Source organism: Mobula hypostoma, chromosome 19 (assembly GCF_963921235.1).
Source record: "Mobula hypostoma chromosome 19, sMobHyp1.1, whole genome shotgun sequence".
In the NCBI taxonomy this organism is placed as follows: Eukaryota; Metazoa; Chordata; class Chondrichthyes; order Myliobatiformes; family Myliobatidae; genus Mobula; species Mobula hypostoma.
The window spans coordinates 46,602,145-46,622,343 of NC_086115.1; the positions used below are offsets into that span (position 1 = coordinate 46,602,145).

Genomic DNA, 20,199 nt, shown 5'->3' on the forward strand with positions numbered 1-20,199 from the left:
ATACTGTACATGGCAAGACTCCATCCTGTAGCGGTTATCCCCCAGTCAAATCCCATTGACATCATTCTAAGATTCTTTGATGCCATATTCAAAAGCTGCCTTGACATAAGAACAATCACTCTGACTTTTCCTCTGGAGTTCAGCTCATTTAGACCAAGACTGAGAGTGGTTTGAAAGAAGAGTTGCCTTGGCAAAGACATACGTCCTAGGGTAGAAGAATATTTGTATGCCCGGCTTGACAGTTTTCACATTTTGCCAATGAATGACAAGTGTTACTGGTTCTGGGTTCAAGTAAACAGCAGAGATATTATCTTGAACAATAGCCTTTTCTTTATCCAGCACTTTTAGCTTGAATCAAAGGAGAAAGGGAGAGAAGTGAGAGAGAAGTTGTAGATGCAGAAGAAAATTAAGAGGGTGAAATGAGATTAATAAAATTGCTCTCCTAGCAGTCATCATAGAAGCCATAGGCTGAATGGCCTCCTGTGTGGTTAGAAGATTGATATATTACATGGTGTGAACTATGCTGCCTGAGGATGGTTTCTTTGAAGATGGGGGACTCAGGAAGAAGACATGTTGTATCATTCACTCAGATGGCTAAACAGAGTTGCAAAAGCATCAGGCCTTTTGCAAATGCATATTTGGCATTTACATGCTGGCTCCACAACACCTGAAGTCTCTTCCACCTAGATGTTTCACTAACCACCACTCTTCATGACTGGATGACAAGGACTGTAGAACAGCAATTTCTACGTGATTGGGTGGAGGGGATTACTGATTCACTATGCCAAGTCTGTTATATAGCAATACCAACTGCCAAATTTTTCTAGACACAACCAAAGTGATTTAGAAATGGGATAAACCTATCTCCATATCATTAATATAATGTTAGAATACTGCAGACAAAAAAAGTATTTTCACTTTACATGTAACTTGATCTGCAAAAAAAAAGAACTTTCAAACAAAGAAAGCAAAGCTGTGAGAGGTATTTCATACAGCTAAGTTTACCTGTAAAGCTTTCATCCATTTCTTTGTCCTTCTGTCTCAGTGAAGCAATTCTTGTTAGACGTGGGGGTTGTCCAGTTAGTTTTGCGTTGTTAGCTTGCAATTTGCCAATGACTATTGTTGCTGGAGAAGCAGCATGGCCAGTACTAAAATGATCTTTCACTAAACAAGTAGGCATCTGTTGGAACAACAGTTAACTTTTTTTGCTCCACAACAGTAATTAAGGATATTAAAAATGAAAATACAAAGAAAATAAACAGAACTGATGATATTAAACTCAACCAAGACAAATCATTTCTATAATTTTACCAAATTAGGCAGTCGGCCGAGGCAAGTCAACTCTTTTGAGCACTATGCAAATTAAGTTTAGGAATGATGAGCCATGTGTCATTATTGTTGTTTGCATGCTAGTGAAAAACTTACAACTTTCAAGGAGGTGACATTCTTGACCCGTTTGCGCTTTACAATAGGTTTCTTTGCAGCATTCCTCAACTGTGGTCTTACTACTCCTTCCTTCACTACTTGTGCCCATGACTTTTTCACTAAAAAGAAATCGCAAATATTCAAAGTTTAAAACAAATTCTTAGCTTCAATATTTTGGAACAAATAATACACTATCTCAATTCCGACACTTAAATTACATAACATTTCACAAAAGGCCAAGTTTCCATACTGAGCACTGAGTGTCTACTTTGCTGCAAATAATTTGCTTGACACAAGATCAAAAATAAAGACAAACAATACAAAATGCATATCCATGGTCAGTTGGAAAGAAAAATCAAGAAATTTAAACAATCGTATTTTCAAAATATCTAGAAATCACTTTACTGCCGTAGCAAGTTCAGTTAATCCTAATTATGTGTATTTTCACATATTAGAGTTGTGTTTTGTGAGCATAAAGAGATAGTCTCTCTGTTGAAGTAGAAGCATACTACTTTCTAACCACATTCAGTAAAGGCAAATGAAATCAAAACAAAATGGTCTCAAATAAATATATGCATACTGCCAAATAAAAGCCATTGACTAACAGGACACTCGTGCTTAGCTGCTCAGTATCATATAATGACAACTTGTGGTATAATGAAAGCATTTTATAAATGGATTGTCTAAGCAAGAGACTAAAAATAATAATGAATAATAATAATCATGAAGAGCCCCTTCCCTCTGCAGTCCTGACGAAGGGCTCCGGCCCGAAACGTCGACTCATCGTTTCCACGGATGCTGCCCAACCTGCTGAGTTCCTCCAGCCTGTTAGGAGTGTTGCTTTGATCCCAGCATCTGCAGATTATTTTGTGTTTATAATCTCCAGTAAGGGGATAAAAGAATGCAATTATTTTCTGAAAGTACTGGTAAATCTAGTGAACCAGGGTCTTGCTTGTAACACAAGTGGGAAGAATATACCCATATAGCACATTAACTTTAGAACACAATAGAAGGGATAGAGAAACATTATTCTAACCCATTACTCTATTAAAATGCTGCTTGAGGCAATTCTTCTATATACAGGTCGACCTTCACTAATCCAGCACCATTGGGACCTGAGGTGTGCCAGATTAGTGAAAATGCCGAATTACAGAAGGATCACATTAAGCATAATCAGTGCCGGATTATCGAAGGAACCGGATTACAAGTAGTCAGGTTAGTGAAGGTCGGCTTGTAATTGTTGCCAGCAGAATTAAAATTAGCTGGAAAAACACAACCCAAGCATAGTTGGATAAAATCTGTGACCTAAAAGCACAAGTATTTTTCAGTATTCCGTGAAAGTATTTGAATTAATGTTTTACACATATAATGCTTTCTAAAATCCTTGTTAAGACTTACTCTCCGCATCAACTAATCTAAACTACCAAAAATAGTAAGCACATTTCACTCATTATACAAATGTTAATTTTCTTGAATCATTAATAGAAGTCCCATTCACAGGGCTCCTCAATTTGCCAATTTCAGTTGAACTCTAGTAATAGTAAAACTACAACAGATATACATTATTATCTGTAACCAACCAATTTGAACAAAGCTGCAATTTTTAACCTTGGTGATTTTATCACAGGAATTCGTACAATTCATACTGTCTTTAATACGATATAAATTTAGGAAAAGCCGTACCCAACAAGTTGCCAACTGATGCTCCATTGTGTCTCCTGGACTGTATTTCTGCAAGAAGTGAAACACTTTTTCTGGTGCTTTTCCTGGAAGCTTTTTTCCCAGAAATTGATTTCCGATGAGATGGATCCAATTGTGTCAAACTGAGAGACTTGGGTGTAATATGAGACTTTACAGACTGAGGCAGGGTGGGAGGTGTAGCGACACGAGAAGTGGAGAAACACCCAGTCAACTGTGGAGAACCAAAGGAACCAGCAGTGATTGGAAGGGACATCCTACGAGACAAAGCAATAGATGATGCTTTGGAACGAGGAGACTTCTTGGTATCCGATGAGGAAATCTTCTTTTGTGAAGGAATTCTTGACACAGGTGAACTCTTAACACAAGGAGAGGAGGGCAGTTTTGCTGAAGAATTCTTGACACTAGGTGATTGTTTGATGGTTAATGAAAGGGATGACTTGACTGAAGGTGACCTCTTTGTAGTTGACTTTGCGCTAGTTGTTAACGAAGACGCCTTGCAAGGTGATATTTTGCTTTTCTTAGGAGAAGCATTTGCTGAAGGGTTATTTGTCTTTACAGAACTTGTATAATTTTCACTTTGTTCACTGCATTCCTTAAACAAAAGGATAAATATTGCTAATTAAGGCAAGACAAGATTAAATTTAAAAATTGGAAAAATACAAAATCGTGCAATCAAAATTAAAATACAACAACAGGAATTAGGTAAAGCCTAAGATTATTATGCCCATTTCCATGCTCTGTAATCTTTTAGGACTGTACTTCGTCCGGATGCAGAGAGCTAATGTATTATCCTACAATATTTTGATTAGAAGCCTGACAGCTGGCTGATATATGCCGACAGTAAAATTTGTACACAAATTTAAGTTTTGCAAATAAAAGTTAAGCAAAACAATAAGTACAGGAAAATAATTTGGAAAAAAAGGCACTGCATTTTAAAAAAATCTCACCCTAACCTATTGAAATCAATGGGATCCCAGACCCTGTGCAAAAGGTATTCCAACATGATCCAAGAGGCAATTACCCAGTTTAGTATGTGGTGAATATGAGCACTCTATGGAGCAGCTTCTAACAAGAATTGACCTTCCTGGTTTTCTGCAATTTACATCAAGCACTCAAAAGCCTGCAGTTTCAACAGATAAACCATAATATAGCCAGTGAGATGCAACCCAATATTCATCTTACAAAGCAATATTTTAACAATGCTAAATTCAGTAGAATATAAAAACCAAATTCTGCAGCATTGAAATGCTGCTTATTTAAACTCCATAAGGCAATTCAATCCAATATTTTTAAATGACAGCTCAATAGGAAACATTTTCCCAAACTTGTACCATTTATCTTGAACTAGTTGGAAAACAATTTATTGCATTCTAGGGTTTCCATATGTTCACATACTGTTTGAAGAAATTGATTAATAATCAGCAGACTCGTTGATAGCTTCCTCAGCAAAGTAGGAAAATTAAATGAAATGTCAACCAAATGAATTAGCAGCTTCCATTTCTAGAGTGGTACATCAAAACTAAATAGTTTTCAAATTACTGGGCCTTGGCAGTAAATTACAAGTTACACAGCCTACCTGCAATCAATTTAGGTAAAAACAACCTGATCTACAGAAACTACTGGAGCTTAGAGCATTAAGAAATCCACTTCACATAATTATCAATGAAGAGGATTATTGTCCAACACAAAGTGTCTTTAAAATAACAATTATGAGAAATTATTATTCATTTCTATGTGGTAACCCAAGTTTGTTTTAAACTTAGATTTATTGTTAACTGAACTTTAATCCAATATGTATATGCCATAATAGTAATATAAAGCGTACTTATTTGTATGTTTTAATTTTCCTTTTAAAACTTCAACTCAAAACTATAGATTTCCATACCCAATAACTGTTGTCATGCTAAATTCTTGCCACAAGGTGGTGATCAACATAGTAGTACAAAATGTTTATTATTTTAATACCCATTTGAAGACACTGGATGGTGCTGTGGGGAAACAAGAACAATGCTGTTCTATACAACACCATTAGTGAAGTTTTACATGGTAAGACAATGCATTTTCTAGTGATTAACTGCCAAATGAACTAGCAGGCCACATATGGAAGCAATTCAGATTCTTAGTATCACCATTCCATACATATTATGAAATTTTTTTTGGAAATAGATCAGACCACAACAATTTGGACACTGTTTGACTTAACACATTATCCACAAGTTTTCTGGCTGAGCTTTCATAACACAACCATGAATGCACATTGATAGTTACCTGAATTACACTTGTGTGTATCCCTATACTGGACGTACGTTTCAGCACTGCACGTGGTGCAAGACGAAATGGTGTGCTCACTCGTGTCGGAGTACCTCCCTTTCGCAGAGGAGAGCATGGTGGCATACGCTTGTCAAATAGTTCTGGGCTTAAATTTGCACCAAAGGAGACTCTCTTTCTCTTTAAAACTGGTTCATCAAAATTTTCATTTCCACTTCTGCGCTTTTTGGGTATGTATTGGACATCTAATAGGAAAAATAAAATGAGACACTACTAAAAAGAAAAAATGATTCTGTAGTTTTAAAATGTAACTTTGCAATATATAGATAAACTACAACGTTGCCAGAGAAAATGAGGAAAATCTTCTTTTTAATATAAAATTCACCTCGTGTAATGAACAGTAATGCTGCACATCTGGTACATTACTATACATCAAGTTCACAGCAAAATGCCAATTGTACTCGAAAGGAATGTCAATCACAACATTTAAGAAACAGGAGTCCTTCATTTGTGCCATCTTAACCAAGTCAGTATCAAATGGCAAATGATAATTCAGTTAATTCATTCTTTCCAGGATGCACTGAATCAGTCACCAGCTTCTCAATATTTATTCACTAGGTATGAGTGAATTTACAGGATTGGTTGGATGAGCAATTCATTTTAAATGTATTTACTCAATCTTTGTTATGTACAGCTCATAAAGAGTACAATTCAATCTTGCCACTTCACTAGAATCAGTTTTATTTTCAACATCTAATACATTGTTTTGATGCTTTACTTATAATTGACTATATTTTCAAGCATGAAACTGAATCTATGTGAAAAAATTTCACAGGCAAGATAGAAAACTGATCTTCAACTGATGGCATTTATTATACAGTACAGTGCTAGACAAGTAAATTTTTCAAACTATCAAGTCTCTGCTAGTATATCTGTACGAAAACCCACAAATACCCACTTTTACTAATCTCATTTCCGAACACTTAGTCTGCAGCTAAACTGCAGTTTAGAAATCGTATTCCTTGGGCTCAATAGAAAGGAAATTCAGAAACAATATCTATATGATAAGGGGGATATTATTGCCACAATCTTCAATTCAGAACTAAAAATTCCACCCGAAATTAAAGGAGATTCTTTGTTGCTGGTGAATGAATCAAATGAAAACTTACTTAATTCTTCATCAGGCATATTTATAGGTGCCACATGGCTTCTTCCTACAAGGAAATATTTATTTAAGTGTCTAGAGTGCCATTTGATGAAATGGACATGACAAACAATTTGTACATCAACTCACTTTTCTCAGGTTGTTTGTTGGTTAAGTTTCCATGTGGACTTCCAGATGTCCGATCCTTTTTCTTCAAGCTTTCTACTTTGGTGCTGTACTCATCTTCATTGCTTTCTACCCTTCTACTGATCTGAAAAGGTGAAGAGGGAGAGGCACTACCTCTCAGTGTAGATGACTTGGATAAAGGATGTGAAACCTCTGTAGTTTGCATATTCTCTTTACGTAGTGATGATCTACCTTGATTTCTGGGGGTGTCAACAGGCTGTTTTTCTAACAATTTATCTTCAGACTCAGATTTTACCGCCTGCCCTCCTTGAGCATCTACAGCTCCCACATTTTTGTCATGTAATGATGGTCTACCACGCCTTTTGGGTGTCTTATCTTCACTTGTTTTATCTTGGATGCATCCCATGTTGACCAATTTAATTTCTCCACAGGATTTTGCAGTTGAAGGTTCTGAAACATTTGTCAATTCAGTTTGCTCTGAGTGAATATCTGTTGCTTCCATTTTATCACGTAAAGATGATCTGCCATGTCTTTTGGGAGTATCAACCTTTCCTTCATCTATTCTAGCTGCAGTGCGACCCACATCAGCCGAATTATTTTCCACTTCTGACTGTGCAGTTAAGTATTTTGAATCATGTGTAATTTCACTTTGCACTAATTGATCAGCTGCAGCTTCCACATTTTTGTTACGCAATGATAGTCTGCCACTTCTTTTGGTAGTGTTAACCGTTCTCTCGCCTATATTAATTGCCATGAAGCTCATATCAACAGAATTATCTTCCTCTTGTACAAGTTCAGCTGAAGATTCCACATTTGTAGCTTCATTATTTTTACCACCCACATTTTTATTATGTAATGATGATCGTCTTCGCATTTTAGAGGTGTCACCCTTTTCCTCACCCATTTTAACTGTCTTAAGTCCCTTGTTAGCTTTATCATTTTCTGTTCCCGATTTTGCAACTGAAGAATCCAAAACATTTGTCAATCCAACTTGCTTTGGATCAATATTTGCACTATCCACATTCTTAATAGATAATGATGATTGGCTTCGTCTTTTGGAGGTGTCAGCTTTCTCACCTATATTAACTGGTATGAGTCCCAAGTTGACCGTATTACTTTCAATGTTTGACTTTTCAACTGATGATTCCAAAACATTTGTTGATTCAGCTTGCTTGGAATCAATATTTGCACCACCCACATTATTATTATGTAATGATGACCGGTTTTGCCTTTTGGGAGTGTCAGCCTTTCCCTTGTACGTTTTAACTGGCATGAGTCCCTTGTTGTTGCTATCATTTTCCATTCCCAATTTTGTAACTGAAGATTCCAAAACATTTGTCGATTCAACTGGCTTTGAATCAATATCTGCACTTTCCATGTTTTTATTGCGCAATGATGACCGGCTTCGTCTTTTGGTTGTGTCAATCTTCTCATCTATTTTAATGGACATAAGTCCCAAGTTGACTTTATTACTTTCCATGCCTAATCTTGCAAGTGAAGATTCCAAAATATTTGGAACTTGCTTGGACTCAATATCTGCATCACCCACGTTTTTATTACCAATTGCTGCTCTGCCTCGCCTTTTGGGAGTATAAACATCTTCTTCATCTTTTTTGATGGGTGTACATTCTGTATGAACTAAATTATTTTCCACCCCAGATTTCACAACTGAAGGCTCTGAAAACCTGTTAGATTCAGCTGGTTCAGATTTAACATTTGCACCTTCCACATTTTTGCTTTGCACTGACTTTTCAACCAAATCTGGGTCTTTTTCCACGGACGGTTCAAGAATATCTTCAAAATTCTTTGGAGCTGCACCTAAAGTTAATGACTTGCGATTCATAAATTGGCTCTTGTGTTTTCCTTTCGGTGTTTCCTTAGTTGCCTGATCATTACTTAGCTCTTTCCCTTTTGCACCCTTTGTTAAGGATGTTGTTGGTGTAACCTTTGCAACAGAAGTTGGCTGTTCTGTGAATTTGTTTACCTCCATTTTGTTTTTCTTAGGAGTGTTTATGTCAGCAGTTGATGCTGAGAAGGCTACATTTGTAAAATCTTCAATTAGTAGAGGATTCAATTCCCTCATTCCTTTATTTTCATCTGCTTTTGCCATCATTTTCTCTTCCAGTCTAATATTATTCATTCGCCCATTTGCTGATGCCCGAAGGCTTTTACCATTTTGAGAAATTGTGACATTGGATTGCTTTGCTGGAATGCATGTTTGCTTTATCAAGTCTGCACTGTTTTCTTCAACTGATTCAGACATATCACATTTGTTTGATTTAGTCTGAATTGATTTTGTGGCCTGCTGCTTGACCATTTCATAAAGTTTGGTAAAAGGTGATAAATTTTCTGAATCTGTAGGTTTCTCATCATTAAGTAGCTTTGTGAAACTTCTTCTGTGCTGGTTCTGTAAACCAGGATCTTCCCTTTCATTTGGGGTAACCTTTGGAGATTTTGTTGATACTCTTAAGCCTTTATCCACTTTTATCTTATCTGACAAGAAAACACAAAATTTAAAAGGAGACCTTAAAGTTTATGGCCAACTGAAATTCAAATTTAAAAAGGTCAAAGTACAAATGATGTTTCACTTCTGACAAAAAATTTTTCTTTGTGTAAACTGAAGAATTAACTAGTTCTTGAAATGCACTACATATATACAAGACATAAATTAATAGTGTACTTTCTGAAAAACTTGTTAAGTTATAAGTAACTATAAGTACCTCCAAATCACATGACTTTCTGATATGCACTACTGGTGTGTCCTGTCTCCAATGCAATGCAGGAAAAGTAACCTACCTAACCTTGAAATTAGCCCCTATCAGGAATAATAATTAGCAAAAAGTGAAACACTTTTAACCATAAATTGTATCAGATTTGCTGGAACTGGCAGTTAAGTAAATTTAGCCTTAGCATTTTAGTTAGAACTGTATGACCTGTACTATATAGCTGAAGGGGCTGCAAGCGTTGAGTCAAAAATATACACACAATTATTATTGAAAGAAGGCAGCATCATTTCTCCCATGCAAAATTTACAAATGGACATCTTCAAACTTTCTTTTGGATGGATCTGTTCTCTATTCTAACTGAATCTTTATAGAAAAACCACCTTCAACAAAAAAAAGTTAAAAGCATTCCCATCTAAGAGCAGTTGCTTCAGCATTTAAAGTACCCGACAGAGGAAAAAGTGCATTCGCTTACAGTTCATCCACCACTTTAAATTTTTATCCTTTATAATTAACACTATCAAACGTCATTATATATTGCTTAAAGGGTGCACAAAAGCAATCTATTAAGAGTTAAACCAATGATCACCAACACCTGGAATGTCTTGACAATAGTGGAAGCATATCACGTGAAATCTTCACATCACCCCAATCTAGACATACAATGTCATTTCTTTATTATGGAGTCAAAGTCCAGGAAAAATTATAAGTAAACTCCTCCTAACAGCTCTATGAGAACACTTTCAGGTTACCTTGTCATGCAACTCACCACCCAAAGTGGGTAGCAAACAATGATCTGAAATCGTATTACAAAAGTAACTGTGAATCAGATGTGCCTGAAAAGCCACATTCAGTGCTTAAGTTCATGCATTAATTTGCTATATACTGTACAAGAAATACCAACCAGGTTTATGTTCACTCGAAGACGACTGATCATTAATGGAAGGTTGTGAATCACCATCTACTCCCTGTTGAACATGAAGAACCTGTTAATTCAAATATATTCATATTAAGAATATAGAAAAAAAATGAGCTGAGCAGTGAGAATTGAGACATTTCTAATCATTGAGTGTTATTTTCAAGGTCCTAGGTGTTTTAGAAGCATGAAATAAATGACAAACGATAAGAGAAGGCCAAAATATTAATCCCTGGATAAAATAAAATCAAACAGAAAAAAAATTATTTCTTAAACAAGCATTTAAATGCAAGACGTAGAATATCCTCAATGTCAGTCCAGAATTTCCAACAAATTGTCAAAAAAGTAAAACCTAGGAATGATAAATTGACAAAGAAATGAGCAGGGAGTAAACCTTATTATTAGATTTACATTAGTCAGTTTTACCTTTGATACCAATTTAGGCAAAAGGGCTCAACTCAGAAGGCATGGAAAGAAGAGAGTATTACTTGCAAATTGCAAGGCTGTACTTAAGAAAGGCAAAAATTAGAAAGCAAAGCTTGACTTAGAATTTGAAGTGAACTATGAATTCTACTGAACTCACCACCAATAGCAGATACAATACAAAGTTGAGCTGCCTAGTCATTTTTTTTAATGTATTCAAATCTATAACTTCTGGATACATTGAGTGAGTAGTAATAATTAAAGAATGTCAACTTAAAACTTAATTATCTACAAATTTAGTTTTAGATTTTGCTTACAAGACCATTCTTCTGGCACCACTCTAATTCCCATGTCAAATGTCCTTCCATGGTGCTCCGAAGAAACTTAATTGAACTTACATACTGGTTACAAGGGAAGGCAGGTGGTTATAGCTACTTCAGGAAAAACTTCCTTCTGCCATCAATAGGGCTGTTGCAACACTCACAACACGCTGGCAGAACTCAGCAGGTCGGGCAGCATCCATGGAAAAGATCGGTCAACGTTCCGGCCCGAAACGTCGACCGATCTTTTCCACGGATGCTGCCCAACCTACTGAGTACCTCCAGCGTGTTGTGAGTGTTGCTTTGACCCCAGCATCCGCAGATTATTTTGTGTTTATAATAGGGCTGTTAGAAGTATGTTTTTTTAGTAGATGGCATACAGCACAGAGATGGTAAAGGAAATGAATACTTCAGGTACAAAATAATATATCCATCAAGCAACTGACTATATCCCTAAAAGTGCTGGCTTTCCACTTGTATGGAGTGCAAAAATTGGTTACACTCTCAAAAGTTGTTGCTGATGTCAGACAGGTGTCATCTCAGAAGCATGCTCAAGTGCTAACCTGCCCTTAGCCGATACTTTTTTAGATTATGAAGACACGCAGACCTCTTTTATTGTCATTTAGTAATGCATGCATTAAGAAATGATACAATATTTCCTCCGGTGTGATATCACAAAACACAGGACAGACCAAGACTGAAAAAAACTAACAAAACCACATAATTATAACATATTGTTACAACAGTGCAACAATACCATAACTTGACGAAGAAGTCCACGAGCACAGTAAAAGTTCAAAGTCTCTCAAATGTCCCACATCTCACGCAGACAGGAGAAGGAAGAAAAACTCTCCCTGCCATTCCCGACCACGGTCCGACTGAGTCATCCGAAAACTTCGAGCTCTGATCAGCTCTCCAACACTGAGTACTGAGCGCCATCTCTATCTGAGCGATTCGACCTCCATCTCGGTTGCCAACAGCAGGCAAAGCCGGGAGTTTTGAGGCCTTCCCTCCGAAAGATTCCCGACCACTTGTACATCAAATTAACTTTCTAAACAAAGGCGATGTCCCAAGATGTTGGCATTAAGACAAGACCAGCTCTTAAGGATCCCTTTGTTTATGGCAAATGATCATTGTCTAGCACTTGTGCCATGCGTCAAAATATGACTGGATATCACCCACACCTTGCTACATGCAGGAATTGGATGCTCCATCTTTTGACGAATTCCAATTGCATAGTATTCAATTTTAATGAGAAAATATTCCTTATGCAAGTTCACTCATAAAATAATTAAAGATAGTTAGATGTTGGAAAATGTCCTGAAAAACTCTTGCAATTATGTCTTGGAGTAGACATGAATAATACCCTACCACTATCCTTTGTGTAATACAAGATGCCTACTCCACTTCTATTCTATTCCCATTAACTTAACACTGGTCACCATGCTGCCTCCTTGATAACAAATATTGTCTCTGAAAGTCAGGTTCTTTGCTCAGGTTTGAACAAAGTCTGGTACAAGGTATTCAGCATTACAGTTTTGGTGAATAAAGAAATTGTGGTGAAATGCAATTAACTTGACTTGTCCTCAAGTCCCTCCAATGGTTTGAAAGTACCATACCATATTCCCTTCCATAATGTAGTGTTTTCTTCACTCATTGGAAATATTTCCTGTAGCTGGAAGACTTTGCTTAGATTGTGTTAAATCTCTCAAATCACACATGCTGCACCTTATACCAGGAATTGCAACAACTGTATTATTTTTCCAGAATTTTTTGTCCATTTAATTCTCCTTGAGAAAGTGGGTGCAAATGCCTTTCTTGAGCCAATGCAGACCATGCAAGAAGGTGCAATACATCAACAAGAAACACTGCCAAAATTAAGTCAACTTCCACATAATATTACACTGAAAAATATATTCAATCTCATAAGTCAAGATTTTGATCTTGTGGCATTCATATAGACAAATAGGATGAACTACACAATTTTTATACACCAGCATTCCTTGGTCAAGATCCTATGTGATGGCACATGCAATCATGGACAGTCATTTTTGTGAAAGAGACTACAAATTCAAATTAGTATGCCATCAATACTCCCAATGAGTCAGTAAGCAACTACCAGGCCACTCTTGTTCAGAGTATTTCTGTAGGACCAGCAAAAGAAGAGTGTAACCTCAGGGATTACATTGTGAAGTCAACTTGAGGTCTGGGCTGGCACAATCCTGAAAAGCCCCAATGCATTTGACAGAATGACAACTAACACACAGGATACTAAATAAATTCCTTTAAGCTTGTGTCCATCAACACCCCCACCCCACTGCCCTCTGCATCATTTTACATCATCTGGTGATTAAGCAGAAATCTATTGTAACTTGAATTGGCTCAGTGTTACTCCATTACACTATACTTCTCCAGATGACAGATTACTTCATTAAAAGGGATCCAATATGGCTGAAGATAAATGACTAAAATCAGAAATTTTCAAAGACGAAGTACCTTCCCCGCTCCACTTCATCTTCATTAACTAATCAAAAGTAATATTGGTATCAGAAGGAAAAAGAAAAAAAAAAAGAGTAAAACAATTGAATAGAAAACCTACAGCACAATACAGGCCCTTCGGTCCACAAAGCAGGGTCGAACATGTCCTTACCTCAGAACAACATAGGCTTACCCATAGCCCTCTATTTTTCTAAGCTCCGCGTACCTATCTAGGAGCCTCATAAAAGTCTCCATCGTTTGCGCCTCTGCCGCCAGCAGCCCATTCCATGCACTCACCACTCTTTGCATAAAAAACTTAACCCTGACATCTCCTCTGTAACTACTTCCAAGCACCTTAAAACTATGCCCTCCTGAGCTAGCCTGGGAAAAAGCCTCTGACTAGCCACACGATCAATGCCTCTCGTTATCTTGCACACCTCTATCAAGTCACCTCTCATCCTCCGTCGCTCCAAGGAGAAAAGGCCGAGTGTACTCAAACTACTCTCATAAGGCATGCTCCCCAATCCAGGCAACACCCTTGTAAATCTCCTCTGCACCCTTTCTATGGTTTTCAAGTCCTTCCTGTGGTGAGGCGACCAGAATTGAGCACAGTATTCTAAGTGGGTTCTGACCAGGGTCCGATATAGCTGCAACATTACCTCTCAGCTCTTAAACTCAATCCCACAGTTGATGAAGGCCAATGCACTCTATGCCTTCTTAAACCAGAGTCAACCTGTGCAGCAGCTTTGAGTGTCCTATGGACTCAGACCTCAAGATCCCTCTGATCCCCCACACTGCCAAGAGTCTTACCATTAATACTATATTCTGCCATCATATTTGATCTACCAAAATAAACCACCTCACACTTATCTGGGTTGAACTCCATCTGCCACTTCTCAGCCCAGTTTTGTATCCTGTCACTGTTCCGCTGTAACCTCTGACAGTCCTCCACACTATCCACAAGACCCCCAACCTTTGTGTCATCAGCAAATTTACTAACCCGTCCCTCCACTTCTTCATCCAGGTCACTTATTAAAAATCACAAAATGTAAGGGTCCCAGAGCAGATCCCTAAGGCACACCATTGGTCACCAACCTCCATGCAGAATATGACCCGTCTACAACCACTCTTTGCCTTCTGATAGCAAGCCAGGTCTGGATCCACAATGTTCCCTTGGATCCCATGCCTCCTTACTTTCTCAATAAGCCTTGCATGGGGTACCTTATCAAATGCCTTGCTAAAATCCATATACAGTACATCCACGGCTCTACCTTCATCAATGAGTTTAGTCACATCCTCAAAAAATTCAATCAGGCTCGTAAGGCACGACCTGCCTTTGACAAAGCCATGCTGACTATACCAAATCATAGTCTGCCTCTCCAAATGTTCATAAATCCTGCCTTTCAGGATCTTCTCCATCAACTTATCAACCACTGAAGTAAGATTCACTGGTCTATAATTTCCTGGGCTATCCCTACTCCCTTTCTTGAATAAGGGAACAACATCCGCAACCCTCCAATCCTCCAAAACCTCTCCCGTCCTCATTGATGATGCAAAGATCATTGCCAGAGGCTCAGCAATCTCCTCCCTCGCTTCCCACAGTAGCCTGGGGTACATCCTGTCTGGTCCTGGTGACTTATCCAACTTGATGCTTTCCAAAAGCCCCAGAGCATCCTCTTCCTTAATATTTACATGCTCAAGGTCTTTGGTTTACAAACAGAGGCAATGGGTAACGAGACTTTTAACAAGAAGAGGCTGATGATAGGGCAAACTTGCAGACAACCGAATGAGTTGCAAGATAAAAGACAGACACAATGGAAAAGGCTGAATACAGGCTTAAGGCATTATATTTGAATGTGCGCGGTATATGCAATAAGGTTGATTACGGGTGCTCCAGCACATCCTTTCTTAGTATCTACATGCTCAAGCTTTTCAGTCCGCTGCAAGTCATCCCTACAATCGCCAAGATCCTTTTCCGTAGTGAATACTGAAGTAAAGTATTCATAAAGTACCTCTGCTATCACCTCCGGTTCCATACACACTTTTCCACTGTCACACTTGATTGGTCCTATTCTCTCACGTCTTATCCTCTTGCTCTTCACATACTTGTAGAATGCTTTGGGATTTTCCTTAATCCTGTCCGCCAAGGCCTTCTCATGGCCCCTTCTGGCTCTCCTAATTTCATTCTTAAGCTCCTTCCCGATAGCCTTATAATCTTCTAGATCTCTATCATTACCTAGTTTTTTGAACCTATCGTAAGCTCTTTTCTTCTTAACTAGATTTACAACAGCCTTTGTACACCGTGGTTCCTGTACCCTACCATCCTTTCCATCTCATTGGAACGTACCTATGCAGAACCCCACACAAATATCCCCTGAACATTTGCCACATTTCTTCCGTATGTTTCCCTAAGAACACCTGTTTCCAATTTATGCTTCCAAGTTGCAGCCTCATATTTCCCCTTACTCCAATTAAAAGTTTCCCTAACTTGTCTGTTCCTATCCCTCTCCAACGCTATGGTAAAGGAGTTAGAATTGTGATCACTATCTCCAAAATGCTCTCCCACTGAGACCTGACACCTGACCAGGTTAATTTCTCAGTACCAGATCAAGTACAGCCTCTCCTCTTGTAGGCTTATCTACACATTGTGTCAGGAAACCTTCCTGAACACACCTAACAAACTCCACTCCATCTAAACCCCTCACTCTAGGGAAATGCCAATCAATATTTGGGAAATTAAAATCTCCCACCACAACAACCCTGTTATTTTTACACCTTTGTAGAATCTGTCTCCCTACCTGCTCCTCGATGTCCCTGTTACCATTGGGTGGTCTATAAAAAACACCCAGTAGAGTTATTGACCCCTTCCTGTTCCTAACTTACACCCACAGAGACTCCGTAGACAACCGCTCCATGACTTCCTCCTTTTCTGCAGCCGTGACACTCTCCCCGATCAACAATGCCATGCCCGCACCTCTTTTCCCTCCCTCCCTGTCCATTCTGAAACATCTAAAGCCTAGCACTTAAAGTAGCCATTCCTGTCCCTGCACCATCCAAGTCTCTGTAATGGCCACAACATCACTGCTCCAAGTGCTGATCCACACTTTAAGCTCATCCTCTTTGTTCATAATACTCCTCCCATTAAAACAGACACATTTCAAACCATCAGTCTGAGCACGTCCCTTCTCTATCACCTGCCTATCCTCCCTTTCGCACTGTCTCCAAGCTTTCTCTATTTGTGAGCCAACCTTTCTTTCCTCTGTGACATCAGTTCAGTTCGCACCGCCCAGCAATTCTAGTTGAAACTCTCCCCAATAGCCTTAGCAATGTTGGTACCAATGACATAAACAAGAAAGTTTAGGGAGTTAGGAAGGAGGCTAAAGAGCAGGACCTCCATGGTGGTAACCTAGGGATTATTCCCAGTGCCAAGAGGTCATGAAGGTGAGAACAGGAAGATAGCGCCTATGAATGAGTGGCTGAGGAGATGGTGCAGGGGGCAGGGTTTCAGGTTCTTGGATCATTGGAATCTTTTCTGGGGAAGGGGTAACCTGTACAAGTAGGACAGGTTACACCTGAACTGAAGGGGAACCAATACGTTTGCTAATGCCATGGGGATGTGTGGGCGTGAGTGAGAGAGAGAGAGTGTGAGAGAGTGAGAGTGTGAGACAATGAGAGAGTGAGACAGTGTGTGTCTCGATGAAAATGTTCGCTTGTCAAGATGAATAAAAGTTTTCATATCTACAATTTATCCTATTTCTCTAGGGACTTAGTTGGAGTCACAAGTCTTTTCTATTTTAAAGTTTTCATAGATGGGGCATGCAGTCTAAATCCTTTATAACCTTCTATAGATTCATGATGCAGCGTATCCTAACTGGTAGCATCAGGGCCTGGAATGGAAAGACCAATGCCCAGGAAAAGACAAGTATACAGAAAGAGGTGGATAAGGCCCAGTCCATCAAAGGCAAAGCCCTCCCCGCCATTGAACCATTTACCAGGAGCACTGCCACAAAAAAGCAGCATCCAACATTAAGAACCCTGCACCCCCCCACCTCCATCCAGGCCATGCTCTCTTCTCACTACTACTAACGGGCATGAGGGACAGACATCTTAGGTCTGACATTACCAGGATCAGGAACAGTTATTACTCTACAACCATAAGGCTCCTGAACCAGCACGGATAATGTCACTCAACTCAACTCTGAACTGATTCCACAACCTACATTCATTTTCAAGGACTATACAACTCTTGTTCTCATTATCATTTATTTATTCATTTATTTGCACAATTTGCCTTTTATACACTGGGTGTTTATCAGTCTTGCTTTTGTATAGTTTTTCCACAAATTCTATTGAATTTCTTAAATGCCTGCAAATAAATGAATCTCCAGGAAGTGTATGACTTTTAAGTACTTTGATAATAAATTTAATTTGACACACTGTTTACAAATTAGTAACTACTAGTTACTACAAATTTGTGCACATGCATTATATGTCACATTTCCATTGACAAGTGGCTGTAATATCATTTAGAAAATTCTGAGCCTTCATCTGGACTGGAAAAGTCCTGTTCAGACCAGAAGGGCCCAAAAACATCTGTTTACTCTTTTCCATAGATGCTGCCTGGCCTGATGAGTTCCTCCAGCATTTTGTGTGTGTTGCCTACAAAAACTCCATGTTATTTTTCTCAGTAATTTCTTAAGTGTACAATTTAGATTTTAGCCATATTATGTGGAGAAAAAAGAAAGAGGATTGAGTAACTGGCATCCTCTCTTTCTCTCTCCCCCTTCCCTTTTTCTTATTACCACATAGGAATATATGCACATACTTGTAGAGTTTCATTCTTCAAGGTTAATGAATTCCGTTTTTTCCTTGGGCTAGTGTTGTGCACCGAATCCAAAGGATATTCAAATCTAATACCAAAAAGAATAAAATAAATTTATTTCCAGGATATTTGCCACATTAAAGCAGAGGTTACAAGTGAATGAGTAACAAACTTCGCTGGAGAAATGGAATTGTGGATAGCAGGGTTTCAACCTGAAATGCTCACAGTTCCTTTCCTCCCAGATGCTGCTTGGTCCACCAACACAGGATTTACATATATCTTCTGTGGAAGCTGAATTTCTGAAAATTTTCTCAGAAACTCACCGATGGGCAGTATACAACATTCCAATTCTAATCACACTATGAAATTCAGCATGGAAGAGGAAATTTGGAATAAGTGCCTAACATAAATGCAGTGAAAAACTTTACAACATTGTCAAAAAAAAGTTTATCATTCTTTAATTGGAATGTAAATGAATGATGCAATACTTTCATTCAGGTAGTCATTCCATAATTTAAATCTTCAAGATTTAATTTTTCTAATATATATTGAGTATTTTAAAGCTTCTCTGCACCCACAAACTTGGTTTACTGCTCCCAAGGATTCTTAACTTTCAGTTATTGTTTCAAAGTGCAAGGGAAATATTAAGTTTTAAAAGTTTAAAGAAAATGACAATTCCAGCTATATTTAAGTCACTTAACTGTCTTTCCATCTTTCCAATTAAATTCATTTTACTCGTTTCACACTCCAGACTATATTCAAGGTGTAGAAGAACCCTGCCGCATGCAAGCTGACAGCAGGCACTATCAATCCTAATGCACAACCAGATTTCCACATATATATTGTAATTTAAATGCAATAGCTAACTTGTGATACCTCAAGAGAGGCAAATTAATGAAAAATTAGTGAATGTTTTTTTCATGGCAGATAGTCTGTAATGAATTACAACACATGACAAAACTATGCACCCAATTAAACAAGGAGTCAGAAAAATACAGCAGAAATAGTAAATACTCTATGCTGTCCCTTTTAAAAAAGATGAATAAATTCAACTTAGCATTTTATATTTGGTTATTTCTCCAAGGTGATGGCTTTTGCACATCGTCCATATGTAATTTGCTTGCTAAATGACACTGTAAAACGTCAAGTTTCCAAATATCACTCCACTTCTTCCCAATTGCAAATTCTCCAGCAACTTTTGCATCACAAAAATACACAGTTACTGTAACTACAGGTTCTATATTGTACGCAAATATTTCTTGTAGCTGCACGTTCCTGACTACATGAGCTTTCGATGTAGCAGTTTCAACTGTTTCATTAAGACATTCCACTTTAAATGAACTAGCAGTTCTTTTGTGCTTCATGCCCTTTGCTTCTTTGGAATTTGACAGTGAATCGATAATTTCTTCAAAACAGTGTAAATAAGTCAGTTCTAAAATCTGCAGGTTAATCACTGTGAACTCCACGTTGTCAACACTGCCCGCATCAGAAACCAGAAAAGTGATTGTGCATGATTGTCAAACATACTTAACATGCCAGTGAGGTAGACGGTGACCTTTTGTGTGAAGTTTAAATTCCTTTGTGCGCTAGTAGCAAAAGATGTGGTCTGGATGGCGGTGTAGTGGCATCAGCACTGGACTTCAAGGCAGATGGTCATGAGTTCAACCCAGCCAGATCCCAATCTAGGTAGCAGCAGTATCTGCACGGAATAAAGGCCTGGAAATCTACTTCCATGTCTTCCCATGAAAACCCAATGGATCCTATGGTCTATGAGGTCACGAAGAGTCGGACTCGACTTAGCGACTGAACAACAACAAACAAAAGATGTTTAT

General features: G+C 38.2%; 1 protein-coding gene across 4 annotated transcripts in view; it reads right to left on the reverse strand.

Annotated features, from left to right (window-relative positions):
- The window catches only part of mki67 (marker of proliferation Ki-67), a 49,166-nt gene that overhangs the window by 22,686 nt on the left and 6,281 nt on the right, over positions 1–20,199 (reverse strand). For 2 of the 4 annotated variants that reach the window (XM_063071807.1, XM_063071806.1), the window contains exons 5-12: positions 18,371–18,455; positions 10,313–10,394; positions 6,689–9,178; positions 6,564–6,608; positions 5,395–5,639; positions 3,109–3,718; positions 1,426–1,544; positions 1,006–1,180 (exon numbers count right to left, since the gene is read on the reverse strand). In XM_063071807.1, the coding sequence (XP_062927877.1) occupies positions 1,006–1,180; positions 1,426–1,544; positions 3,109–3,718; positions 5,395–5,639; positions 6,564–6,608; positions 6,689–9,178; positions 10,313–10,394; positions 18,371–18,455 (3,851 nt within the window). The remainder of the gene's footprint in view (positions 1–1,005; positions 1,181–1,425; positions 1,545–3,108; positions 3,719–5,394; positions 5,640–6,563; positions 6,609–6,688; positions 9,179–10,312; positions 10,395–18,370; positions 18,456–20,199) is intronic. The other 2 variants (XM_063071808.1, XM_063071809.1) reach the window with 2 other exon arrangements.